At 38.1% G+C, this 27,925-nt stretch overlaps 1 protein-coding gene across 4 annotated transcripts in view; it reads left to right on the top strand.

Moving 5' to 3' along the window:
- The window catches only part of ATG5 (autophagy related 5), a 30,817-nt gene extending 3,170 nt beyond the window's left edge, over window positions 1-27,647 (top strand). For all 4 annotated transcript variants that reach the window (XM_083608441.1, XM_083608443.1, XM_083608444.1 and 1 more), the window contains exons 3-8: window positions 881-1,008; window positions 10,194-10,272; window positions 11,935-12,097; window positions 14,790-14,884; window positions 19,786-19,903; window positions 22,779-27,647. In XM_083608441.1, the coding sequence (XP_083464567.1) occupies window positions 881-1,008; window positions 10,194-10,272; window positions 11,935-12,097; window positions 14,790-14,884; window positions 19,786-19,903; window positions 22,779-22,915 (720 nt within the window). In that variant the 3' untranslated portion in view covers window positions 22,916-27,647. The remainder of the gene's footprint in view (window positions 1-880; window positions 1,009-10,193; window positions 10,273-11,934; window positions 12,098-14,789; window positions 14,885-19,785; window positions 19,904-22,778) is intronic.
- The last annotated feature ends 278 nt before the right edge of the window (window positions 27,648-27,925 follow it).

Here is a 27,925-nt window from a genome sequence, read left to right as displayed (position 1 = left end):
TCACATGTAGAACCATCATTTTGATGTTTAGTATTCGACTATACTGTGTTTCATCATCTTCTTGATGCTGGAAAAAATGATAGAAAGAAAGAGGAGATAATGCTTGCTAAACAAGAACTGTTAAGGGAACTTCTTCCAGCTTTTCCATTACAGAAAATTCTTTGTGACTGGATGAATTTCCATGCTGTTATTAACTTTGTAAAATTATTTGGATGTTTTGGAAATCTTAACATTTGAAATTTGCAGCCTTAGTGCCCATTAAAAAAACATTGCTTTTCCATGTGTTTGAGGAATTCTAGCCTAGATGCTGCTATGCCATAATCTGCTGCTGCTACATTAGATTGATTCAACTTCTGTACCCAAGAAATAGCAGCAGCCTGAAAAAACAAGGGTGAAATATTTCCCCTAAGACTTCCAAATACTCAGTAGGAAAACAAAGTCCTAAGCATCCTGTTTAGAAGAAACTTCACTCTTTAAGCACAGTGTGCTTTAATTTTATTGAGGGTTAATTGTCATTGCAAGTAGTTTTCTCCTGTTTGGGCACAGTCCCATTTGTCCATATGAGGAATATGTTTATTATGCTAAAAGATCATTTCTCTATGAGACCCAAGATTCTCTCTGAAGCCTTATTTAAATGGAACTTGTGAAGAAGCTGTGTTTTGCAGAATATACCTTGACCACTTTTCAAACTGCAGTCCTTAGCACACTTACTTGAATAAAAGTCCCTTTGAATTTGGTAGAACATAACTTGCATATCAACAGCCCAATACTATTTATGTTATAAGTACTGCTCATGTGACTGAAAAGCAAGTAATATTTTTAATGTAACTTTTACATGTGATTCTTTTCATAAAGATGTGCTGTTTACCTTTCCTTTCAGCTGCTTTTACCCAGAATAAGTTACCTGACACTGGTAACGGACAAAGTGAAAAAACATTTTCAGAAGGTTATGAGACAAGAGGATATTGTAGAAATATGGTTCGAATATGAAGGCACACCACTAAAATGGTGAGTTATTTAACTTTTTGAGTATTTTAGAGTGTTAGCATCTATATTTCCTGACTGCATATTGTTCTTGGGAAGCCTAAGCAAATTGAAGTTGCCCTATCAAAATCTAAGATTGTGGGCAACCTTTTTAAAAAAGATATTAATTCCTCAGTGACGCCAATATACCAAATAACATTCTATTTTGCACAATTAGGATTAAAGTGCTTTCCCTCTTGCTTTCTCAGTGCATGCACAGAGTTCCAATTGTGAGCCATTCTGTCTCTGCAAGTACAAAAATGATGGTGATCTCTTAGTTTCAGATGTGTCCAACATGAAACATGGTCTCGGAGAATTGCATAAGCTTGAGAACTAGGGTTCTCCTTTCCATTAAACCAACTTGCAGTTTACAGGTGTAGAGCTGCTATGGCCTTGTGCAGACATAATTCGCTCACTGCTGAAATCAGGAGTGAACTATGAGGATTAAAAGCTCCATGCCACCTTTGGAGCTCACATTTCATGGACCTGCCTTAATTGGGCGTAAGTGTTGGTATTAACAGTTGAATTGCATGCTGTGTTCCATCCTTACCCCAATTTTATTTTATATATATTTTTAAAAAAAGCTTTATTGGTTTTTCTAATGGCACTCCACATTACAGAAATCCCAGGGTATACAGTGAACATACAGCATAAGAATACATAGCAGTTTACAATACTAAAGAGGCAACAGATTCTGTCCGCTATATGTCTGCACAGCCTGGAAAAGACTGATAATGTATTTAAGTCTGTTTGTTAGAACTGTTGCAAACAACGTATAGTTGCAATCAATGTTGAGTGGTACCTCAGAAGTCAAATAGAATCTGTTCCGGAAGCTCATTCGACTTCCAAAATGTTCGGAAACCAAGGCTCGGCTTCTGATTGACTGCAGGAAGCTCCTGCAGTCAATCGGAAGTTGTGTAAGCTGTGTTGGACAGTCGGGTTACAAAGAACATTTGGAAACTGGAACACTCACTTCTGGGTTTGCGGCATTCAGGAGCCAAAACGTTAGACTCGCAAGGCGTTCGGGATCCAAGGTATGACTGTATAGTCACTATGAACAGAAATTTAGGTCTAGACAAGTCCATCTTCAACAGGCCCTTATTAGGTTTCAATAATACAATACAATAATTAGGGTTAAGTGTTGGTGGAGATGTTAACTGCAAAGTCAAGGGTTCCTGCATACCTAAGATTTGAAACTGTCCTAGTTACACAAATGTTAAGCAGCTTGTTACATCCGACCCCAATTTACATTCTTCTCAAGTAGAGATCTGTTACCCACCTTAATTACATTTGAGGCCTTCATACAGTGGCATCAATTATAAATAAGCAATACAATTTGTTGGCCCTAATTAGAATTTTTAAACTAGAAGATACTGATAATAGTTGGTGCACATAATGGGTTCCAATGTGCCCAGGCTTTTGAGTGAGGTTTGTTGTGTTACTTTCATGAATATGTGATTGTTAGTGATGTTTTCTAAAATCAGGACCTTAAGTTTAAACATCAGAATTCTGCTAACTAAAATACAGTACTTGAAAATAATCATTGATTGGTTTCTCTTTAAAATGGACATATCCTTAACCTACAAGCGTGTTAATAGCTCTTGATAATTAGAATTCAAAACTTCCCCCAATAGTTCTGTGATATTTGAATTACTTTAAGTTTGATCATACATGGTATTTACAAAGCAATGACATAGCATTCAAGCTGATGTTCTTAAAGTAATATTTGTCCACAAATTGGTTTTTGTATAAAAAAGTTGGAAAATTTTAAAATTAATTATGTTAGTGTTTTTAGTTGTATCACTTTTCGAGTTTTTGAATCCTCGAGCAGATGTTCTGCAACTGCACACCACATGCATATTAGAGATGCCTATTTTTATTTTTGCATTAGGAACTTCCGTGGTTGAGGAAATCAAGATTAAACATCTTCCATAACAAACTGTTATTCTCAGCAACTCATGAAGGGTTTGTGGTTGCTTGACACCCTCTTTTCCTTTTGCCTCAGAGAGAAAGTTTATTACATTTTTCTTCCTCTTGGCTCAAATTCTAGTTTAGCATATCTGGCTCATAAAGCACATTCTTTAAAAGCTAAAAGACACTCTTCAGTGTTCCATTTTACATTTAATATCATGAAGTGCCTGCAAACTTACAACAATGATATGGCTTATTTATCTTTATCCTTCCTTCCCCATGTCTCAGCCACCTACATATGGCTTGAAGGCTAAAATTAAAAACCAATGGCTCAATGATCCTGTAATAGTTTTTTTATATGTCTTGTACAAAATAAAAACCATTTAACCATTTTCTCCAAAGCCCAGTTTTCAAAATAAAACACATGGTCAGTGAGGGCCATTTAGTATCTGAGAGGGTGCGGAAAGGAGGAGCAAGTTTGGCTTTGTTTGCAATAGTGTTCCTAGGCTGTGCCATTTATTCCTATGGGTAATGAATCACCCACATCAAAGAAGTGTTTCAGTTTAAAGCATTGTAGATTTAAACAGGGAAAACAGGTAGAGAAAAATGGGACTCTGGTGGCACAATGTTATATCACACATACAACGCATGTTGTTGTTGTTTAGTCGTTTAGTTGTGTCCGACTCTTCGTGACCCCATGGACCAGCGCACACCAGGCACTCCTGTCTTCCACTGCCTCCCGCAGTTTGGTCAGGCTCATGTTCGTAGCTTCGAGAACACTGTCCAACCACCTCGCCCTCTGTCGTCCCCTTCTCCTTGTGCCCTCCATCTTTCCCAACATCAGGGTCTTTTCCAGGGAGTCTTCTCTTCTCATGAGGTGTCCAAAATATTGGAGCCTCAACTTCACGATCTGTCCTTCCAGTGAGCACTCAGGGCTGATTGCCTTCAGAATGGATACGTTTGATCTTCTTGCAGTCCATGGGACTCTCAAGAGTCTCCTCCAGCACCATAATTCAAAAGCATCAATTCTTTATACGGACCTTTGTTGACAAGGTGATGTCTCTGCTTTTTAAGATGCTGTCTAGGTTTGCCATCGCCTTTCTCCCAAGGAGCAGGTGTCTTTTAATCTCGTGACTGCTGTCACCATCTGCAGTGATCATGGAGCCCAAAAAAGTAAAACCTCTCACTGCCTCCATTTCTTCCCATATAAATCACTTTTTCTTTACCAGTCTAGCTGAGTCCCTAGATAAAACATATGAAATGGAGAGTGATATCCTTTCTCATTAGCTCTAAAATTAATGGTGTGATTATAGGTCTTAAGGGCTTATCTGCAATATTTAAAGCCAGGAATGTTGTTAATTGTGTTAATTTCAGTATCCCGAAGACATGGGAATTAAAATCCCAGTGTTTAAAAAAACACAAAGGTCTTGTAACATGTTTTGAAAGACTAACATATATTGTGGCATTTTTACTTTAAGCTGTACAAAATCAGTTATTCTTTGAGAAGCTGAAAATTGGTTTGCTTGGAGGTTGTTTTGCTAACTTTGATTAATACTGCTACTTTTCTGGAATTTGAAAATATGTACAGTGAGATCCTCTAATGTATGCATGCCCACTCAAGGTAATTCCTATTGAATTCAGTGTGGCTTATAGATAATTAGATATAGGATTTCAGCCAAAGTGACATGCTACTTCCCAGGCTCTGAAAAGAGGGCTTTAACAGATTTTTTTTTAACACTGTGATGAAAGAGCAACTAGTAGTAATCATGGGTATTACAAATTTCTGTATCTAGTGGCCTCAGCAGTTTACTTAAAAGTTACTGCATAATGCTTACCTAACCAGCAGATGGTGCTAAGTAACTACATATTGCAGCTTCGCACATATCTTGGCTTGTCCTGTCCTTCCATTCATAGATAATAAAACAAGTAAAAACTATGAATTGTTTTGCTAGCCTGCAGTCATTAAAGGGAACTTATGCAGTAAAATTAATATTTACACCCAGCTTTGGAATCAAATTCTAACCTGCATTTTGTTGCAGTTAACTGTCAGCCACCACTTTAGACATTTACTTTAACCCCTTGTAACTGGCTTGTGTGGGAGAATCATGGTTCTATTTATGGCCTATGTGTGGAGTCTGACAGTGTTTGGAAAGATTATTTGAAGTTTGTACTCTTGTAATAGTCTCAAAAATCCTCTACAATCTCTATGAAACATCTGACAAAATACATGCTTACTGACAGAGTTATATTATTGCAAAGTTGCAAGTGAGTGTGAAATTTTCTCACCACTATCATATAAATATTATATTGTCTTATAATTTTGTACAACTATTTACCCTTTCTTTGCAGGGGGCATTTACTCATCATGGGCTGCTCAGACTTATGTTGTAACATTTGCTGAGATACTTGTAAGCAGAATAAAAGTTAGATGATTGAAGAGGTGAAAAAAGACTGTTACTATAGAAAGCATTTCAAATAGTATGTGGTTCATACTTTCAGAGAGCCCCTGTCCCCACTTTGAAACTACTTACTACTTTCAGTTTCTGTCAGCAACAGCCTTGAAATTTGACAAGAGCTACCAAACTGTCAGAACATGAGTTTAGACATGTGTTGGGATTTTTATCTGACCAGTTTCTGAATATATTAAGGAAAAATAAATCATCTGCAAGGGGGCCTTTTCAGAAGAATGGCCATGTTCATGTGATGCAGCAGAAGTAACCTGAGAAATAGGTCAGGTTCAGACAGTACAGTCTTACTGCATAAATGTATGCAGAATGAGAATGGTAAAACTTTCACAACAATAATCAGTGATAGCACATCACCTTGCTATTAACTTGGATTAAGAACGCTGCAAACCTGGAAGTAGGTGTTTTGGTTTGTGAACTTTGTCTTGGAAGCAGAACATGTTTCGTTTCCTGTTGAGTGTGTTCCATTTGTAAATTGAGTCCCCCGCTGCTATGGGAAAGCACGCCTTGGTTTAAGAATGCTTTGGTTTAAGAATGGACTTCCGGAACGTATTAAGTTCGTAAACCAAGGTATCACTGTCGTAGGAGAAAGCCATTGTCTCTGTTAAGAATTGAATTTCTTGATAAGTTGTAATTCAGCAGTTTCACACTTGAGTTTTCTTTAAAGTTCCTTTGTTAAAGGTTGGCACCTTAAGGTCAATAACGGCATTCTGCTAAACTGAAATGTTCTACTAGTTTCTGGTTAATCCCTTTGCTGATGTCAGGATGCTGGAAGATAGCACATATATTGGAAGATGAATGGGTGAATGACACCTTGGTGTTGTGGCTGATATTATTAGGTCCTGAAATACTGTTGTTTGAGTGGATATGGGAAGAGATTCAGTATCTGGGTTTGTTACAGAGTATGGTCTGTTAGGGTTTCCTGGAGTTCCTTATGAAGAGCTGTTTAGGGTAGGGGCTGTCTGTAAGAAAGTACTGGCCTACCATTCAAGGCTTTGAGAAGAAAGCATTATTGCCCAGCATGAACTATAGTTCTTTGATACATTGGAGTGATTTCAACTAGGAGCTGGAAGTGGTGACAAGTGGTTTGTCAGTTTCTCTTCTACATCTGCCCTATAGTAGAAGATTCCTGGATGCTGGTCTAGTCCTGATCTGTATATTCATTTCTTTGGGTGTTCAGTTCTTTGAGTGTCGATACTGTAGCCTAAAAATCCTTAAGCAGGTCAGTATAGAAACAGCTGAATCACAGGGACCTGGCTATAAATACTGGGTTTTGTAATGTGTTCTATCTGAAAGCAAAATGCATGTAGATACGTGTTGATACGGTGGTGTTTACATTTCACCATGTAGTGCACAGTAGTGTCCAGAAAGTGAATGTACTGTATGGATTGTTCTAGGCTCAGGTGAAGGTGTGGTGAAAGTTGTTGATCTGAAGACTGACTAATTTAGAAAGAGAACCTGTTTCAACAAGGCCTTAAAATGAGAGGGATTATTAATTTGTGTATGTAGAGGATTCTAGCTTTTGCTAAAAATGTATGTGTATTTGTCTTCTATAAATCTGTATTTATAAATCCAGCATTACCACCTGCATAATTGAAAACTTGTAAGGGGACTTGCTGGGATTTGAGTGGTAGCAATATTTTCAGAAGATTAGGAGTAAGGAAATGAAGAGCACAAATGAGAAGAACTCTAGGTAGTGGCTTTGATCAGCCTACTGCTGATCTATTTTTCTCTTACATTGGCTCATGGAAGTGAGTCCAATAAGACAGAAACAACCAAATTAGTACTGGTTGTGTTGTACCAAAAATCAGCAGAGCAGATTTTGTGGAGTGATTTCTGACTAAATGATGCTGAAAAGCTAATGGTGTGTTTGTTTCCACCATGGCTGGAGTAGTATTACTCTGTTTTCCTATCTATTCATAGCTGATTCAGCATTACAGCACTCATCTGTATCTGGTGGCAATTTAATAGTGAAATATAAATATATTCCATTTACCTGATTATAATAGCTGAGAGAGCTTGATGCTCCTGCTTCGAAAGTCCTGAAGTTTCATTGAGTAGTAAAATATGTTAATCTAGCTGCTCACTACAGTGGAAACCATTTCTATAAAATATATACATTGGCATTGCTACAGAAATGGAAGAAATGCTCACACAAGCCAAGTAGCATAAGGGGACTTGCAAGATGGCTCAGCCAGTGGTGCAGCCATAACTGCTACTTAGACACAGGCCCCACTGTGGTATATAGACAGTTCTCTGCTACGGGGGAGTTGTTATGACATAGGCTAGATGGAACTACATTAGAGGCTGCCATGGGCTGTTGCTTCCACTGATTTTTCTTGCACCCCTGTCCAGCGAGATTTCTTTTCACTGGCAAAGGGTGTGATCCTTATTGTGATGGAAACTTGCTGCATTTGTCTAAAACCTCAACGGAGAACTGGTTATTTCTGAGGTGGAGGAGCATCCATGTGCACACACTTGCATATATAATTCCCTTTGTGAAATGGAGTCATGTGGACACCTTCAAATCCTCTCTTATCTCACACATCCCCCTTTTATCTTGCTGAATAGATGCTGTTAGTAAATTTAAATGTCTGTTATTCTAACAGATTGTATTAGGAAAGCAGGGGTGATCATTCAGTGATTCCAAAGTATTTAATTTATGTTTCCTGTAAGCATGATGTCATAATTAACTCTGATTGCTTTGTTCCTGTGTCATTCCCACGTCAGCTAGCCAATAGGGAGTGGTTCATGCTCAAGGCTGGTTGGTCTTTCATTCCAGTTAAAACAGGTTTTCTGTCTATTAAGAGGATCAGAAATGGTATTTAGATGATGTAGAGTTCTTTGCATGCCAGAGATACAAGCACAACTTCTTTTGCAGTGCTAGAATACTTAAGAAGTTATAGGCTGATGTTTCCCTTCTTTGTTCTTGGTGAGGCAAGATATGCCTGATGACTTTTTTATTATTATGAAAGATGGAATGAATTTAGGACAAGGATCTTAGTGCTCACCTGGCTAGAACCAGATGTGTAAGAAGTTTCATTTCTATTGTCTTAGTTATGAACATTTTTCCTTCCTGGTTTCTGAGTTTTGTACCAGGTAAACTTCTTATAAGTTTGTGCCTGGGGATTAATTTCCACTCACCCTACATATGCCACTGCTTTGACCATAAAGGTTAGAATCATTCCTAAAGATGAAGGTTCATTTTTGACATAGTATAACAAGGAGTTCTTGACTCCTTAAGAAAAAAATCTTTTTCTGTGACCTATTTAATGATGGTGTATGGTGGGGGTAGCCTCCAAGTGTTGTTTTTCTAAAGGTCTGAACAGTTGCTAGATGCTACCCCTCTACCTATATTCAGCTGAAGCCTGCAGGAAGCATAGCAGCAACAGGAAGATTACCATGTTTCTTCTCCCATTGTCCCATTTTCAAAAAGTTCTTCCAGCAGTTGCCTATTCCACATGACTGGTAGGCAGCAAAACAAGTAACAGGCAATTCTTGCTATTATTCCCCAGCCAACATTTTTTTAAAAAGTCACTCAAGTATCTGCCTGTTCCAAATTGCTCAGTCAGCAAAAGAAACAAGCAGAGCAGGAAACGGTGGATCCTTCGCATCTTCCCCTAATTGCATTTCCATACTAGAAAAGACTGAACCTGTTGAATTTCTGCCTGTCATACAGCTGTTAAAGGCACAAGAGCCTTCAATGCTACCCCTAACCCAAAGCCTAGGTTGCCATCCTGTACCCAGCTGTAGGAGTAACCCTGTTAAATACATACAGACTTCTAAGTAGACTTGTATGAGTGTATGGTCTTTAGCACCTGCTCAGCAGGAGATATGGCTAAGCCTCTTTGCAAAGCCTTCACATTTGCTTTTTTTTTTTTTTTGGAGGGGGGAGGGGAGTCTTTAACACACACCCACACTTGTTGTGTCATAGTATTTGCAGAAAATAGCTACCTGATTTCAGAAGACCCCACCATAGGAAAAAATGCATCCTGGTTGTTAGAGGGATAGGAAGGGCAAGCTACAGAGATTAAGACAGAAGCAGGTAAACTGCACTAAAAGGAGAGGGAAAACAGCAGCTCTTTAGGACTGCAGGGATTCCTACTACCTAGTGACCAAAAAAACTCACTTATCAGTCACAGCTCTTAACTTCACTAGTTTGCTGAAAACACTTTACAGGTGGGAGCAGCCAGGCTGGCTCATTTCACAGAAATTGTTTAGAAGGGTACATGTACATTTTGCCAAGGTGTTATTCCTAGAAGGGCTTAAAGACTTACCTTAAAAAAAATAAAATGCCATCTCAGAGTCTTGAGCTGCTGAGCTATCCAGTGAAGGCCTTCATGTGCGTTGGGTTGGCAAACACCTGCTCCAAAGAAAGTTATGCCACTCTATCTTTTGCAGCACGATTGTATGTAGGACTGATTCACAGCATATTTTTTATTCTGCATCAAATTCTCAGGTAATGCTCTATTCATTATAATTCTCTATTCTACTCAGAGTGCTTTTTGTCAGATAGACAGACTATAAAATTATATAACACATAACCAGCATGTATTTTTTCTTAAACTTTGCTATAGTACTATTGCTATTGTCATGTACAATGGCTTCAACAAAGTTCTGTGATGAATGTAAAGAGGTTTGCTGAGAAATGGCTTTTGTATTTAACAGGCTTCTTTTGAAGGTTTGGGTAAAGTGCTTGCTTTTTAATTTTTTATAGAAACAATCTTTTTTAATGCAAATTTTCAAGTATGAAATGGTCATTTATTTGGTTTTAATGTTTTCTTTTGTTACTAGGCATTATCCTATTGGTTTGCTTTTTGACCTTCATGCTTCAAATACAGCCCTTCCATGGAATATAACAGTACATTTTAAGGTATGTTTATGGTGCATTTTTTGAGTTGTTCAACACTTCAAAAGCAGAGGCAGCTCATGTAATCACAATTTCTTATATGCTTGCGTGAAGGGGAAAGGGAAAGCACTAGCAGACAGCAAGTGAGGATTGCTGGTTTTGCACCTGCTTTCTGTCACTTACATTTGTCTTTTAGGTGATTGCATTCTTACTCTGCCAATTTTTACTGTATTTTAATCCTGCCTGTTTGAGGGTTTGTTTTATGTTGACTTGGTTTAATGCTCTACAGCAGTGGTTCCCCATTAGCTAAGTACTGTGGGGGCCCTGTTTTTCAAAAGCCAAGCCATGGACCCCCTACTTTTGAAAATTTTGATATCTCTCTGGTCATTTTTGTAATGTGAATGGTGCCACAGACTCCCTAGGTGGGTTATCTGGTCCCCCTGGCGTCCATGGACCACCAATTGGGAGCCACAGCTATACAGTTCTAAATGTAAAGATCAGATTGTTGTAAACCACCTTGAGGACCGTTTTTATGGCAAAAAGGTGGTATATAAATGTATACAAGTTTGCCTGTCAAGAATTGCCTACCACTTTGTCCCTATTTTCTTTCCCATTTTGGCTTGTATCCATACCTGCTCTTCCATATACAAAAGGCCTCTTTCCATTTGTGGTTAGGGACTGCAATCCAGTAGAGGCCCCCACTACAGGAAGGCTTTTGCCACTTTCCCCTACATCTCACCCCACACCCAGCATTACCTCCAACAGCATTCTGGAATGGCCCAGCTGCTGCTTACAGGAATTCTGGATCCAACCCCATGAATTTAGTTTAGCTTCACTGAAATGCAGAATGGGTTCTAATCTGGAAGCCTTTCAAGCAGCCTCTCACATGCTGACCATTGTGTCTGCATAGAGCAAGCAAGCCAGAGCCATGATCCACAGTAGCTCAATTTGGCTTTCTGGCAGGGGGCGGCGGCGAGGAAACCTATATGTATTAGAACACTTGACTTTTATTTCTTTATAAATGCCTTCCGTATAAGATACCAGGTAGGTCTCTGAGTACAGTTTCTGAGCTATGTGGAGAATTTCTACTAAAGGCTAAAACCAAAATAATTCTAATTCTACTGATTCAAAAGCTAGTCTGTGTCTGCCTGCCTTGTCTGCGGAAGGGGAAAGGAGAACTATATTGACCTCTGCTTGATGTTATTACACAGGGTGCAGAATGGAGAAGAGAAATCTAGTAAAGCTATTGCTTTCCTTTAACTATACAGTGGTACCTCGGGTTACATACGCTTCAGGTTACATACACTTCAGGTTACAGACTCCGCTAACCCAGAAATAGAGCTTCAGGTTAAGAACTTTGCTTCAGGATGAGAAGAGAAATGGTGCTCCAGCGGTGCGGCGGCACCGGAAGGCCCCATTAGCTAAAGTGGTGCTTCAGGTTAAGAACAGCTTCAGGTTAAGAACGGACCTTCGGAGCAAAGTAAGTACTTAACCTGAGTTACCACTGTATTAGGAGTTGGAGCATCGTACATTTCCTAGTGCAAAGCAGCTTTAGTTGCACAGTTAAAGTTCTCTTAAACCCTTGGGAATTATTCACCATGGTTTGTCTTGGTTGTTGCTCTAAAATAAAAGTTGAATTGATAAACTGCTCGCCTTTGGATGATCATAATTTTGTACTTCTTTTAGAACTTTCCAGAAAAAGATCTTTTACACTGTCCCTCAAAGGATGCAATTGAAGCCCACTTCATGGCTTGTATAAAAGAAGCAGATGCATTGAAGCATAAGAGTCAAGTTATCAATGAGATGCAAAAAAAGGATCATAAACAACTTTGGATGGGATTACAGAATGGTAAGAAACAGTTTCGAAGTGAAGCAATTAAGTCTTTGGCTCAGCTTGCATACAACTCACTATGATTTGTTGTTGTATGCTTGAGCTGAAATAATGTGGTATGGAGAAATATTTTTCTTAACATTTAGTTTCATTTTCACAGAATCTTGATTTGTTAGAAACCAGGGATCATTGTTTTATCACAAACTGATTAGTTAAAACAGGCCACTTGAATAAGTCATGGTTTGAATTTGGCTTGTTCTAAAGCAGACAGAGTTGTATGCCAAGCCTGAGTCTGTAAAACTGCAACTAAAGAGGAAAGGTCCTTTTCCCAATTGCATGGAAAAAGAGGAGAGGAGGATGTAGCATGAGAGCCCAAAGGTTTTATGAAACTCATTCTAGCTCATGCATGTAGCAGTAAACCATGCTTTGTCACTGTGTGCAAGTGCAGTATTTATTTTAGCACACTGAGTTCAATGATTTTTTAAATGATAGCTTGTCATTTTTCTTTTTTGAGTGGGTAATGATAAATGCTTATCTTAAGATAATTTTAGCTGATTGTGAGTCATAACTGATACTTAAAATGTCAAGTGTTTAAAAAATGAGGTGTGGATATAGCTAGTGTTATACAACTGAGAAGCTTTACCTTTTGGATCTGCTTAGACTTTAGTTGATGGTTGTATGATTTAATGATATTTTCTAGCCCTTTTGTTTTAGGCACAGTGGTACCTCAGGTTACAGACACTTCAGGTTACAGACTCCGCTAACCCAGAAATAGTACCTCGGGTTAAGAACTTTGCTTAAGGATGAGAATAGAAATCGTGTAGCGGCAGTGCAGCAGCAGCGGGAGGCCCCATTAGCTAAAGTGGTGCTTCAGGTTAAGAACAGTTTCAGGTTAAGAACAGACTTCCAGAATGAATTAAGTTCTTAACCCAAGTTACCACTGTATTAGTGCTGTATGTTATTTAAATACTATCTAACCTTTTTCATGTTATTGGATGTTGACACAGTTTCTCTTTGATCAAGTGTTCAGATGTGTGATCTATTTCATGGAGGGTGGTAAAAGAAAATCGTAAACTTTCTATCACAGCAGTAGCCACACATGGCAATCTAGATGTGAGAAGTTAACATCCCTCATTTGATCCTGTTGATTAGGAACCCATACAGGCAGTCTTGAGGAAGGGTTTTTGGAGTGCATAATAATAGCTTTGCAGAAGACTAAAAAAATCACATAGGATTGTGCTTTATCATGGAAAGTATTCAAAGCATTTAACGGCAGAAAAATAGAAATGGGAACTTTTAGAGTTTTGTTTGTGTTCTTTAATCAGTTTATCAAAGATTCTCTTCACTTACACTTCTACTTCAAATCTTAAGATTATTTTGGCTTGTTTGGGACAACACTATGGTTATTCCAATATAAGAGGTTGCTTAGAAATGTTGGTTGTACAGGTTTCACTGTGTGTCATTGGAAACTGCACCTGTGGAACCCAACAGATAATGTTTTGAAAGCTTTCAAATACTAATTTTATATTTCAGGCCTTAGTAAAAGAGAAACAAGAAAAACTTATGAAACCAAGAGAACTTTTTAAAATACATGCTGTATCTTTCAGTATTGCTTTCATTATGGCTTTCATTATTGATGGGATGATTTTAAACCTCTTTCTGAAACAAAATTCATGACCACAAAAAGAAAAGAGAGTAGCAGTTGTGATAACTGCCTCATAGTTAATGATACATCTGCAAGTTGCTTTTTCTATGAAACATGCATTTGTCGTCCTGCCCATAACAACTTTGGGTTTAACTTATAGTAACTTATAGTTGATTTAATAGTTTGATTCAATAAAGCTTCTGCAAGTATCATTCAATACACTGGCAAATGCTACTGTTCAAATGGGGTGGGGTGGGGTGGGATGTCAGAGCACCATGTGGGCTGACAGTTTGAATCCAGGACTGTGGCCATGGCAGAAGAAGGACCCTCTTGAAGTGTAATGCTGGAAGCCCCTCCATTGTAAGATCAGGTTGTATATATGTGTAAATAATTCATTTATCCTAAAGGCCCCACAATCTCCAGTGTGCCTCATTTCCAAAGGAAACACAAGCCCTGTATAAGCCCCTGGACCTTGTACTGCTTGAGATTGAGGTAGCATGTAACATTAGAATCACAGAATCATTAGAATCACAGAACATTAGAATCACAGAATCACAGATTTATAGAGTTGGAAGGGAGCACAGGGGTCATCTATAATAATAATAATAATCATCATCATCATCATCATCATCATCATCTAGTCCAACTCCCTGCAATTCTGAAATCTTTCACCCAACATGGGACTTGAACCCACAACGCTGAGATTAAGAGTCTCATGCTCTACCGATTGAGCTATCCCTCAGGGCTCAGTGCAGCTTGTAAATGAAGAAGCATATAAGAAAAATGCACAAGTGTAAAAACACGTCCAGGAATTGCTCAAGAGAAATGGCAATTTTTGCTGAAGCAGCAAAATGTCCAGGAAAACACAGACATATGTCAAGTAGGGGGATTTATTTTTTTTAATTACTTTTGGGAGAATGGCAACCCTAGTGCTTGGATACTTCCATTTTATTTCTTTTCTGTATTTCTGTAGGCAACTTGCAACAGTAAAAAATAAATAGAAATTTTCTTATGCCCTATTCTATAAAAACATTGCATAAGTATATTGTTTTCATTTTTCCCCAGACAAATTTGATCAATTTTGGGCTATAAACCGAAAACTCATGGAGTACCCTCCAGAAGATAGTGGATTTCGCTACATCCCATTTAGAATATATCAGGTAAAGGATAATTTTTTAAAAATCATTTTTCACATACATGTTGCATAGTCTTTTCTATTTTAGAAAAGCTGACCAGTTCTTATATTTGTTGAGACCTTTTGCTGTGGGAAGAAGGAAGAGGCAAACATGAATAAATGGTATTAAACAGGGCATAACTTTTGTTTAAGGATCTGCCATGCATGCTTTTCTATTCAGACCATTTGAAGGTGTGGGTAACTCTAACCCCTACCTTTGAGCTGTTCAGGCAGACTGACATAGATGCCAGTTGCGATATGCCCCTGGTACCCAAGCTTAAGCCTGGATTATACCTGGTCAGAGGTAGCCCATTCCCATTGGAGGGAAAGGCAGGTGTAAAGTGGCTACTCCATTGCCCCAGTTAGCTGTTACAGCTGCTGCATCCTGCTATCACCATTGCCTCACCTGATGAGGTGCCATGTCAACACTCTTCTCTTGTGCAGCTAGCCTACCTGATCTGTCTGAGTAGACATCTGGCTTTTATGTGCCTTGTTCCACATCTCAGTCACACAAGACTCGGCATACATAGCTCTGTGTTATACCTGTTGCTTTCTTGCAACTCAGCAATCTTCCCTTACCCTTTGCCACAGTGGTGAGAAGTGTTGTTATTACCATGTAATAACAACTTCAGGATTTAGTTCAAATTAGGTAATTTTACTGTGTTTCTTTCCTCCTGTTATAGAACAGTAGCATGAATAGTGTTTGGGGAATGCAATGTAATAAGCTTAATAACAATAACAATCTAATATTGAGACCTCCCCTCTCTCCCCAAATTAATCCAGCTTCTGCAGCACTATTAAGTTTAATAGGGCTCCTGATCCTCTGAAGAGGCTTTTTTTTCAGAGTGGCGGCAAGTGAGGAGGAGGGGTCAGGAAACTTTCCTTCTATGGGCTTCCTTAAGTTAACTTGTCTTACAACCCAGACCATAGTCTCCAGCAGTCACAGTTTTAAAAGTTGGATTCCATCTACAGTCATTAAGTACCCTGCGTCCCTACTTTACCATGTCTGTTCTAAGTTTTCTAAGTTTTGTCTGTGTGATCACTCTGCTATCATTGGTTCTACCACCATATGATACCAAAGAAGCTAATGGCTATAGCTGCATAATGTAATTTAACCAACTTAATTTTTCCTATGCTGATTAATGCTTTTCCATTCAAGAAGGAAGAAAAGCCAGAACTATGTTCATACACGTCATTTTAGCTGCCTGCATAAGCTTTGCTATGCTATGCCAAGGCAGTTGCAGTTTTCTATAAACACTGCAACGATTGTAATTTGTGTTAGTTATTGAAGGAATACAAGAAATTTGAACAAACTGCAAGTAAAATTAAGGTTTTTTGGGTGGCATCTTGAAGAAGGTGGATAAGAGATTCGTAAGCAGACTGTGTGGGATACTCAGTCTAAACATTTGCCATAATTTATCCACAATTCTTGAAATAATGCTGCTCTTAATCATGTAGGAGATCAGAATTACTCCTTACAGCATATCCTGCCAAATGAAAGGATATGAGGAAGACATGGGTTGTTGCCCACATATGATTAGGAAAATTGTCCTTAAACTATTTGTGACCAAAATCTTTTCAGCATTATATTGTCTAGACAAAATTGTAATAAACATTACTGTAAAAAAATAAATAAGTCCTTACTTCATTCCAGATGTGTGTGTAATTCTAATGGCTGCCCTTAATTCAACCACAGTCTTTGAGACATTCATATTATTTAGGTTAAGTATCACTGACATTACTTTGATACTGTTGTAGACATAATGATAACATTTTAGGAAATAACAGACCATGACAACTAAAGGTTTCCGCTATGGGTGTGCTACGTGTATAGTTGTTTCAAATTCCTTAAGAACTATATAATTATTAGCTTTCAGCAAATCGTACTTTAAAGTGTGTGTGTTGAATGCAATTTAGTATTTGCAGATGACATGAAATCTGATTATTTCCAATTGTTGGCAAATACTATAGCTGAAATAGTTGAAAATATAAGCACATTGCTAAGCTGAAGGGTTCAGTGCCACAAGATGTGTCAATAGCCACCAATTTAGTGATGTTAAAAGGGGGTTGGACAAATTTATAGATTATAAAAGTCACTGGCTATATTCTACCTCCAGGAATCTTCTAAATGCCTCAGCTGGACAGTGAGCCCTCAGAGTGCTGAATACAGTAGAAAAGGGATTGGGGGAGGTGAAAGACACAGTATAGTTACAATATATATGTGTTTTCAGAATATGACTTAGTATGAACCCATGTGTATGTAAATCCTCTTCACCTGGATTTCTGGGAGCAGGGTTCTTTTTTGAGGGGCAGGGGTTGCATTAAGCTGTGAAGGTTTTGTTATTTGGGATTGCGGTAGTTGTAGTAATGGGCCTCTGTGGCACTTGAGAGTGATTATGTCTTGTATTTCAAATTGTAGCAATAAAGATTATGGAGTAATGTCTTACAGAAACGTATATTGACAAAACTGCTTATAACATCTCAGTTGAGCAGCCAGCCTCTAGCAGTCATTGCAACTGTGGAAAATGTTTGAATAATTTTTTTAAAAAAACAAAAACAAAACACCCTTACCCCTCCCTATCAAATTTGATAGGCTCTTTTTGGAGTTGGAGAGATGATTAGGCAACACATTTGGTGTGGGATGTCATGGTTCCACTTCATCGCCTCAGTCATTTTCACCATAGTGCTGACATTGCTACAGTGGTGGCATGATTGGTGTGAGAAGATGGAGCTGTGTACCTTCTTGCTGCCCTCTAACATCTCCACAATGAGTTGTCGGGGTATATCAATCTCATCTTCATCACTGTGACAGTGGGCTTCATGCCCTTCAGCGTGCGAGAGAGAGAAGAAAGACACCCCCCATATATATATATATATATATATATATATATATATATATATACATACACACACACACACACACACACACACACACACACACACCTCTCTATTTGATGTCATGAACTTGAGCATGCCAAGCAGGTACTGACTGCAGGAATTCACAGTGTGAATGGGTAGAACATTTATTAACGTAACAAAAATAAAAATTAATTTCTCTTTTAATTTAAAATAAACCTTTTGGGATTTTTTTTTGTTAAATTATGAAATACTTCTGTTAGATTTATTCTTTAGAGTCTTTTTTTTGGGGGGGGGATGCATGCTGATATATCCAAAGAAGGACTACAGTTCTTATACTGTTAAGCTGTTGACATATGGAAATCATAATATGGTTACAGTGTGGGTTCAACATGTAAAGTAATTTGCAGTGGTTTAAATACAATTAGAGAACCCATTCTTTTATGTAGATGTAAAGACTAGTAAGTCTCTTGGCTTTCTTGAATTATAATTTGTGGGTTGTGCTTTTTATGTTATGATTACATCCTGTATAAACTGCTGGCTTAACTGGATTTTAAACAATGTATGTAAGCCAATGTCCTTACCAAGAAGACTTGGTAATATTTAGTCGAAGGTACCTGTGGACAAAGCTACAGGTAACTTATAACTTGTGCGTGTTTAACTTACGCAGTTTCAACTTTACATAGCCAGTTGAAATCACACAGATTAAATGCACAGAAAGCATAGAGTTCAACAGCTCTTTGTGCAGGGTTTCCAGGTGCAGAAAGAGATTTTAAGCGCCCTGCCTTGCTTACCAGCATAGCTGTCAACGTTTCCCTTTTTAAAAGGGAAATTCCCTTATTCCGAATAGAATTCCTCACAAGAAAAGGGAAAAGTTGACAGCTATGGCTTACCAGGCTCTCGGAGGCTCTCAGGAGACCACAGATATCATCCTGCAAAATTTTGTCCCAGAGCACAGTAAGCAAGGCCGAGCGCTTAAAAGTGGTTTGCTTGTTTGGGAGGTGAGACCTATTTGGCGGATCATCTCTGGAAGGTAAGATTGCTCACATGGGAGCTGTTCCAAGGGGATGGATTGACTACACCTTTTTGCATATACACACCATCCCCATAATGTAACACCTGTTCAAGTTGCGAGTGACCTGTATTATATAATTATGCATATTAGTTTAAGATAACTCTGCCGTGTTTAACTACTACATCTCTCCCAGTTTTTAATTCTAGCTGAGACATAAGTACAAAGTAGGTAAAATTCTTATGGCAATATTCAATTCAAAATGAATTTATTGCCCCACCTCACACATGAAGTTTGATGTGGTACATGGCTGACCCAGATAAAATGCTAAACCATAGAAATGTCTTATGAGAATGAGCCACAGGTGGGCCTTGTGATTGCTCCCTCCTCTGGGATCACTACAAAGAGAAGGTTAGAACCTTTAACTTCTGTTCCTGATTAACTCCCAGTAGCTGTGTTATCAAACCCAGCAAACTGTAGTTTAAGAAGCTGGCTTGTTTCTACAAAACTGTAGTTGATACTAACCATAGTTTAGGGTTTGGACATAAATGCTGAACTGTGATTAGTTGGAAATGGAGGCTTCCAGTCTACTTACAGCTTACTGGTGGGGCCAGAGTGCAAGCCTGAGGTTACCCTATGCTCATCCTTGTAATGTTAAAGCAAGGTTTAGCATTGCTTGAGAACCATTCCATAGACTTAGATACAGCAGTTACTCTTTGCAAACTAGAGGAAACTTAAGAGTAAATGACACCTTTCCTCTGATCACCATCTTCATCTTTCTTTCCTATTGCCCAGTCCAACATATATCAGCATTAAAATGTCAACTACTACTACTGTCAATAAAATTCCTGTGTATAAAGTATCAAAGAAAGTAATATAAATTGAGTTTTATAGATTCTTGTAACATGCAGAGCCAATTTGTTTGCAGTATTTCACAGTGAGCCTATTTTATCCATTATACTGATGTAAGATAGTTACATATAGATGCTTATTTGTTAATTTTTTACTGTTACTGCCAGACCACAACTGAGCGACCTTTTATACAGAAGTTGTTTCGTCCTGTCGCTGTAGATGGACAGTTTCATACACTGGGAGATCTCCTAAAAGAAGTTTGCCCTGCTGCAATTAATCCTGAAGGTATTAACTGAAAATATGATAACTCTTGTACTTTGTAGGCTCCAGGGAAAATTATTTTTGATCAGCTGCTATTTAAATTATTATCTGGATTGCTGTGTAGGAAAATAAGTTACAGTCCTTTTTAAACATACTTTACTAGCAGAGTTAAAGTTGTCTCAGTCTTTTGAGATACAAAAGTTAATTGAAAGACAATTATACTGAAAATATTCTACAAAATGTAGATGTAGCAAACCATGCATTTTTGAATCTGCAATAGTGCACCATGTGTGAGAAAGAGAGTAGGGTTGCTTGAACTTAATCCTAGGCATGTTGGGCAGTACTGAGTATCTTGGCTGGGCAACCCTTAACTGTTGTAGAGTTGGGTTAATTTAGAATTAAGTTTAAACATTTTGAAAATAAGGACAATAGGTTAGCACCATCAGTGCTTACTAAAATGATGCAGCCTAAGATTTGCATGCTAAGTATATCTAGTGTCTGGTTTTAAAGAAAGGTGCATCAGAAAGCCTATTTTTCAAGAATATACTTACTCTGATAAATCTGCCCACTACTAGTGACAGTGGCAGACCTCAGTAATACTCTCTCTTTGGACCTATCATTTATCAGTTGGGCATTTTCTTGGATCAGATAATAGATATCTGCAGAGTGTCATACAGTGTGAAGCACTTCTAGATGGTGATGTTGGCTTCATTTCCACCTACCCACTCTTCATATTGTCAGAATAGGACACTGCATGGGTATGATGCCATCATTTCAGTCTGAAATGTATTCTGTAGCAATGTTACTGTGTACATATTGCCACTATTTCTCTCTCTCAGAATATTCCCTGTGCCTTGGGCTCACAACTTAAATCATTTTATTCTGCCTAAATTCATTAAATATTTAAGTAGGCCAGACATACATTGTAGGTGCTATGATTTTATTCATTTCTCACAGATAGAAGCCCGGAAGAAGTTTAAAGTATTAAGCTTTGTATTTTTCTTATAAACAGCACTCCCCTTCTGTTTGTGATCATGGGATAAAAGCTCTCTAAGCTTGTATATGTACTTTTTTACTGCTACATCATGTAGTGTGCTCTTAAGATTGAGATCTCATTCCCCAGGAAGCATTTTCTGCCTAAGATTAATTGCCCTTTTAAAGTCAGTGTTTGATGGATTCCTTTTGGCTGGCTATATCCTGACTCAGTTTAACCCTCTTTGACCTGACCCCACCGACTATTACCACAGTGTCTGAGGCAGAAATCCTTCAGCATGATGTATGCAGTGCAAACCCCAGGCATGTGGTTCTTCACAGCTTGGATTCAATTAGCTGGATTTTTACTGATACATAGAAGTAAAAAGTGTGCTGTTAGAGCTATTCATGTTTTCATAATTTTGGGGGGACAGGGGCTAGGAGGGGGAACAGCAACAATCCCCCTTTCTGTTAGTGGATGGCTCTGCTGGATCCAAGGCCCTTCCATGATCACAAAGGAGCCAGTTGGATTGTACCCTATATTTACACACATCCAACCATTCCAACTAGTGGACTCTGCCCACTAGGATTTCCACCTTTGTTTCTTTCTTAAGATGTTCCACCCAGGCCTATTCTAATTGCTTTTGTTAGTGGAGGTATGTAATGTAAAGAATAGGGCTTTCTCGGTGGTGGTGCCCCAGCTTTTGAAAGCCCTCACTAAAGTGGTATGCCCAGTGTCTTTTCAGCGCTAGGTTAAGACATTTTTATTTACCAACATATTTTAATTTGAATAATTGCTCATTCTTCTACTTATCTCACAGTGTGCTGTGTAATTTTTAATTCTTTTATTTGTTATTTGTTCTGTTTGTTTGTTTGTTTATACCCCACCTTTTTCCCTGTCAGGGTCTCAAGGTGGCCTACCAATAAAATAGAAACAGCTAAAAACATAGGAGTTGCATCATTTAAAAACAATTAAACGGTCATAAAATTAAAACTATATATAAATATTTAAAATCTGTTAAAAATATACAGAGTATTACAATAAAAAGAGCATGGCACCAGCCCTTTCATTAAAAGCAGTCAGTTCCCAAAAGTGCTGGAATAAGAAGGTATTCAGCTGCCAGCAGAAGGACAACAAGGAGGGAGCCAGTTCTAACTTCTCTAAGGAGGGAGTTTGGGAGCAGCTACCAAGAAGTGCATTGTATTAGGTTTTAATTATTTTATTATCTACCTGGAATCTTTTAAAATGAAGGCCTATATAGAAATGTTTAAAATAATCCCCTCCCACTGTGCCTTGTGAATTATTATTATTTAATTGTGATTATTGTGCACTTATTTTGTAGTTCCACTCAAACCTAAGTAAACATTCATTTCACTGTATGTACTTTCGGTAACACTTAGTTGAATACATGCAGTAGGTTGCATCCAGTGGTTCCTGTGCATGAATGGAGAGACCCTTGTTTGCACAGTGGGGCTTCCTTTCCCCCCTGCTGTGTAGCCCACCCCCACCCCCCAGGAGATTTTGGAGGTGGAGTGTGAAGGCAGCAAGGTGAGGAGAAGAAAAGTCCTGGTGAGAGAGCAGAAGCTTGCTCATATGACATGATTTCATTCAATTTACACGGTGGGAAGAACAGTAAATCTATTTTATAGCCTTATTAAAATCATAACCGTTGCAAAAAAAAAAAAAAGATATTGGTGCATGAATCATTTTATGATTCATATAGCAGAATATTTCCCTTTTTTAGAATTAACTTTTCATTTATCATGAGGGATCATTCAGTTAAATATGAAGTAGCAAGACAATAATCAAAACTACAAATCATGGATTCTGCAGAATTTCACTATGTAATGAAACCAAATGCACTTTGCTTCAGCCATGTGTTTGCCTGTGAGTGTCTGATAAGTGATCTGTCTGTTTCAAAATTAGATGGTGAAAAGAAGAACCAAGTGGTGATTCATGGCATAGAACCGATGTTGGAAACACCAGTACAGTGGCTAAGTGAACATATGAGTTATCCTGATAATTTTCTTCACATCAGTGTTATCCCACAACCTGCAGATTGAAGTGTCAACTGGTATGCATGAGGATCAGCCTTTGATTGGAGCAACAAAGTCAACTTCAAGTTGTGTCAGGCTTGATGAGGGTGACATGACCAAAAACTTTTGCTGCTGCAAGCCAAACAGGAAGAAAGATCCATCATGTGATAAGAGGAATTGGACAGGCTATATTTTGCATCACCCGTGTTTTCTCCACTGCTGTCATTTAACTTCAGCTGTGACATGAGAAACTTTATAAGGCTGCTGTAAGACTTCTGTTTTCTTGTTAAAAAATTGAAGCTGAAAGCATGGGGAATAAGTGGAAATAAGTGCCACTTTGTATTTCTTAATAATAAATAAACAGGGGTATTTTCTAATGTTGCAATGGCTTGTCTTTACAGGGAAAACACTGTTTTATTCTAGAGAAGTATGCAAACAGTTGTATAAATAATCACTTGCAGGAACCCATTATAAAAAGATGAAACTAAGCTAAACTCCTCACTTTGGAGTAATGTCTCTTAAATTTTATACTAGGAAATTGATTTTTTAAAATAATCATCACAGTATGTTTTGTATTTCACAAATTATATTCTGATCATATTACTTGAAATGAAGTCTTGGTGACTGCAGTATATGACTAAGTTTCAAGTAATATATGATTGGACTCTGTTGCATAATTTATATGGAGATGGCCACTGAATATACTGAAATGTATGCCTTATTCAAGCAATTCCTAAGTCAGAAAATAGTATAAGAAAGCTTTATTAGAATATATTCTTAAAAAGACAAACAAATATATTGACTCTTGTGAACAGCAGCATGCTCCATGTGAAGATCTCCCTCATGCCAGATTATCTGCACAGATTGGAGGATTTAGCGGGATGGGTCTTAAATTTTGTCTCAAGCTCCCAAAGAATGATTGAAGCAAAACCTCAACTGCTGGAAGCAGTGTTGTGCCACTTCCTAGCACTGCTTTTCTGCTTTGTGGCAGCTCCAGCAAAGTAGTTCTGTGTAATTGTCATAAAACAAGAGAAAATGATACTGTGATACTAGACTTGCCCTGCATAAGTTAAGAGTTGATAATGCAGAGTTGGCTCTAGAGGATGAAAGGATCTGGCATTTTTTTGCCAAGACAGGGCTGCTGTCTAATTCTTAAGGTTGAAGGCACTATAAGAAAAGTTTTGCTCCGTGAATCCTGCCCTCTTGCTGGCTAAGGAAGGTTTCTTCACCAAGGATTCCAGCTGGAGCCCATGCAGGGGGGAAATGGAAAGGCCTTGGAAGGAAAAATAGAATTTAATAAAACCAAAAAGAAAGAAATACAAAGAAAAATGGGTAGATGAACTGATGTATTTTACAAGAAGGAAAACGAAGACTACAAAGGAGGATTCTACTTAACACTAATCTAACAGGAAACAATCTAACAGGAAATATGGGGTTATTTTACAACTAAATCATTTTTTAAAGTATGCCTGTAAAGCATCTTTGCAAAATGCTGAAAAGACTGGAGTTTCCTTCACACTGTTTTGCCTTGGGCTTGTCCAAGCATCCTTAAGAAAGATGTGATACTCTTAGGGAGATAGGAAGAAATTTTTGGTGTAAAGCAAGGCTGTGAAACCTGTGGCCTTCTATATAGTAATGGGTCTCAGTTTCCATCAGCCCCAGCTAGCATGGCCCCCGGTCAGGTATAGTGGGAGTTAGTCCAACAACACTCAAAGGGCCACAGGTTCCTCAACTCTGTCAATAGTGGTCTAATGTCTTTAATCTCCTTTAGTAAAATAAGCAACAATCAGTGAAAGCTAGTTTGGTGTTACTCTGCTGAGAGAAGGATTTGCTGACAGGGGAATGGGGAAGGAGACAGTTAGTGGCAGTGCCTCCTCCCATGTCTGTCCTGGTGAACCCCTAAGCCTTCAGGACAAATTTGGTGATGATAGGGAACTGCAAAGTTGAGAATCAATAATAAAGGCCTCTCTCCCTGTTCTACTGGTGGATGCCTTTTGTCAGCAAAGTGACCCCAACTGGATTCCACTCAATAAGTTGCATTTTTGGCAATGCCAATTTTATACTAAGCTCTTACATAACTGTTTTGCCCTACTCTGGACCAGCCTTCTAAACATGTCTTTTTACCTAAGGCCTTTAAGCTGTAACTTGAGTGTACAAAGCTTTCAATGAAATAATGACAACTAAACTTTCCCTTTTTTGTACCAGTGTTACTTCTTTTTTAACCCTTTCAATGGCAAATATTAAGAATTAGTATTTTGTCAAATAAAATTTCAGTTCAACAGTTCTGCAAAAATGACTTCATAATTGATTAAATGGAGTGGAATGGAAATATGCAGCCTGTTGACTCCTATTCAAATGTTTATAGGCTGGTTTACGGATTGCTTTACTCATTTATAATAATTAACATTTAACATAATTGAAGGAAATAGTTGCTGGGCATAAAACAACTGTTTTGATGTGGAATGCTTTGATGAGTAGGGTAGGCTCCCTGCTTCAGAATATTATTTTTCAGCATATGCAGGGCATCTAAAACAGTGGAGGGGTGTGTGGAGCTTGTGTACTAATGGCTGTAACCTCCCTTGTGCAGTTACTTTGCACAGATTTTGAATGCCTGATGAAGCTTTGTGTCTATTAGGCAGATACTCCTGGAAACCAAACTTGTCTGTATAAGCTAGCACCAGAAAGACATTTCTAGTCCTTAATTCATACACCACACCAAACCATTGTTTTTACTAATCATAGTTCAGGTGTTAAACAATGATTTGAGTGTTAAACACACAATAGTCACACCATGGTTATAAGCTGTTCATTTGCTCTTCATTTTCTATTTGCTTAGCATTATTTTCATTCTACAGAATCTTCTGGAGTTGCAGTAATTGATGAGACTTGGTTTGTGAATTCAGGCATCACACCAAACTACAGCTAGCCCCAAAGAACTGTTTGGAAATGTACTTAAAACATGGTTTTTGATTTATGGTTTGCTTGCCAATTTCAAATGCTAATTTGTCCATTGAGAAATGTAGCTCAGCTTCCTCAGCCATGATGGGATGGGATGCCTGAATTTAATCGAGCTTGCTTTTGTGTACTATAGTCTTGAGTTTAGATATTCTAATAAAGCAGGAATGCAAGAAAAAAGCAAGGGGGGAAAAAGCAGTAGCTCACTTTTTCTGGCTATATCGTAGTGCCAGCTATTCACTAAATTAGAAGTAAGAAATAGGATGTAACACCTCTTCTGCTTCGGTGTCATACCAAGGGCAATTTATTTGTTCCCTGTAGCCATTCAGGGAAGATTCTCCCATATAGTCTTGTTTGCATCTTTATGTGTCTACTGTAAGCTTGAGATGGCGTATATTTAGTTGGCCTGTTCCAAGCACCTGATGGCGCAACCAATGGATGGTTGGTAGCTGAATTCACGTGTGCACAATCTCATGATTTAAGAATGCTTTGGAGGATAAGATCTGTTTTAAGGAGATTAAAAGTGTGTGTCTCCTTCCAACATTTGCCTTAAAGTGTTTTGAACTAGTGAAATTTGACTCTCTTAGGCTGGCATTTTACTTAGCAAAAAATGCAACTGCCTATTCATCAGAACATAAATGGAACTTTATCCCAAAACCTGAGTCCTTCTAGAGCATAGTTCTTGGAGTCCTCAGCATGATACTTTAAACCAGAGTAGCCATAACTGATGTCACTTAATACAGTAGCTCAAGACAAAAATCAAGTAGGCCAATGTTGTGGTTCAATTACAGCATCCAAGTCTCTAGTGGTCACTTTCACCCTACGCTATACAACAGCAAAATGAAATTTAACTCGCATATACTTGTGATCACATCTCAAACGTGAGATAACAACAAAAGAGATGGGGAAATTCAAGCATGTGCCAATTCCTGATATATTACAAACACGCATACACACACAAACCCCTGATTTTTGGAGTAAGTATAAATACGTGTAAAGAGCAGGTTTTTTTTAAAAAGATCACTGTCATTTTAATTATGTTCATTAGATTAGAATAGCAGTTCTAGTTCTAATCTAGTATGCATTTCACCTCTAACATACGTGTGATGCACTGGTAAAGTGGCTAATAAGGAAAAGTTACTTGGATCACAGTCACTTCCCCACAGGTCCACATGCACAGCCTCCTAACGCAGTTCTTGAGCAGCAGCCCTACTTTTGCTGCCTGCTAGAAATTCTTATGGAACTCGGAAAAATTGACAAAACCATTTTGTGACATGCCATGCAGCTGTAGGCAGGGCCTCCTGTTTAAAATGGGCTTGGAGAAAAATCCTTCTAAATGTAAACAAGTCCAGGAGATATCCTAAAGTATTTTTGTTCTGTTCTGTGAACTGCCCTGAGACCTCCAGGTATAGGGCAGTATATAAATTCAATAAATAATAATAGTAAAGTAGTGCATAGGATCGTAGTCACAGAGTATAAAAACTGGGTGGTTTTGAACATGTTTTTTCTTCAAATGTATGGCGACTTTTATATTAAGTTTGACCAATACTCTTTGCATTGTAAGCCTTCTGACAAGGCCTTGTTTAAAATAAATAAATGCTGTCTTGCTGTGTCCTAACGCAACAAAAATAAGGCCCTATAAATAATATGGTCTGGAAATGGAAAATTAATAATTACTTTATCTGCTTGTGCAATTAATGAAAGACTGCTATTGATAATAATAAAGCAAAGCAGCGAGAGTCATTGTACAAACAGGAAAATGTAAATACCATTCTGCTGCCATTGTAATAAAAAGTACTTCCCCAAGGCCTCAAGGTGATTGTTCCTCTGTATTTACAATGAATGGAATACTATGTTTCTTCTAAGCATGTTTACTTCTGTGAACTGATTAAAATGTCAGACAGGTTTGTTCACTAGATGGAAATACTGAAATAGTTTCTCAGAAACAGATAGGTAGCCGTGTTGGTCTGCCATAGTCAAAAAAAAATTTTTTTTTCCTTCCAGTAGCACCTTAAAGACCAACTAAGTTAGTTCTTGGTATGAGCTTTCGTGTGCATGCACACTTCTTCAGATACACTGAAA

The sequence above is a fragment of the Podarcis filfolensis genome (assembly GCF_964270895.1).
Source record: "Podarcis filfolensis genome assembly, chromosome: 3".
Lineage (NCBI taxonomy): Eukaryota > Metazoa > Chordata > Lepidosauria > Squamata > Lacertidae > Podarcis > Podarcis filfolensis.
The sequence above is the reverse complement of the archived record's forward strand: the minus strand, read 5'-3'. Positions and strand labels throughout refer to the sequence as shown.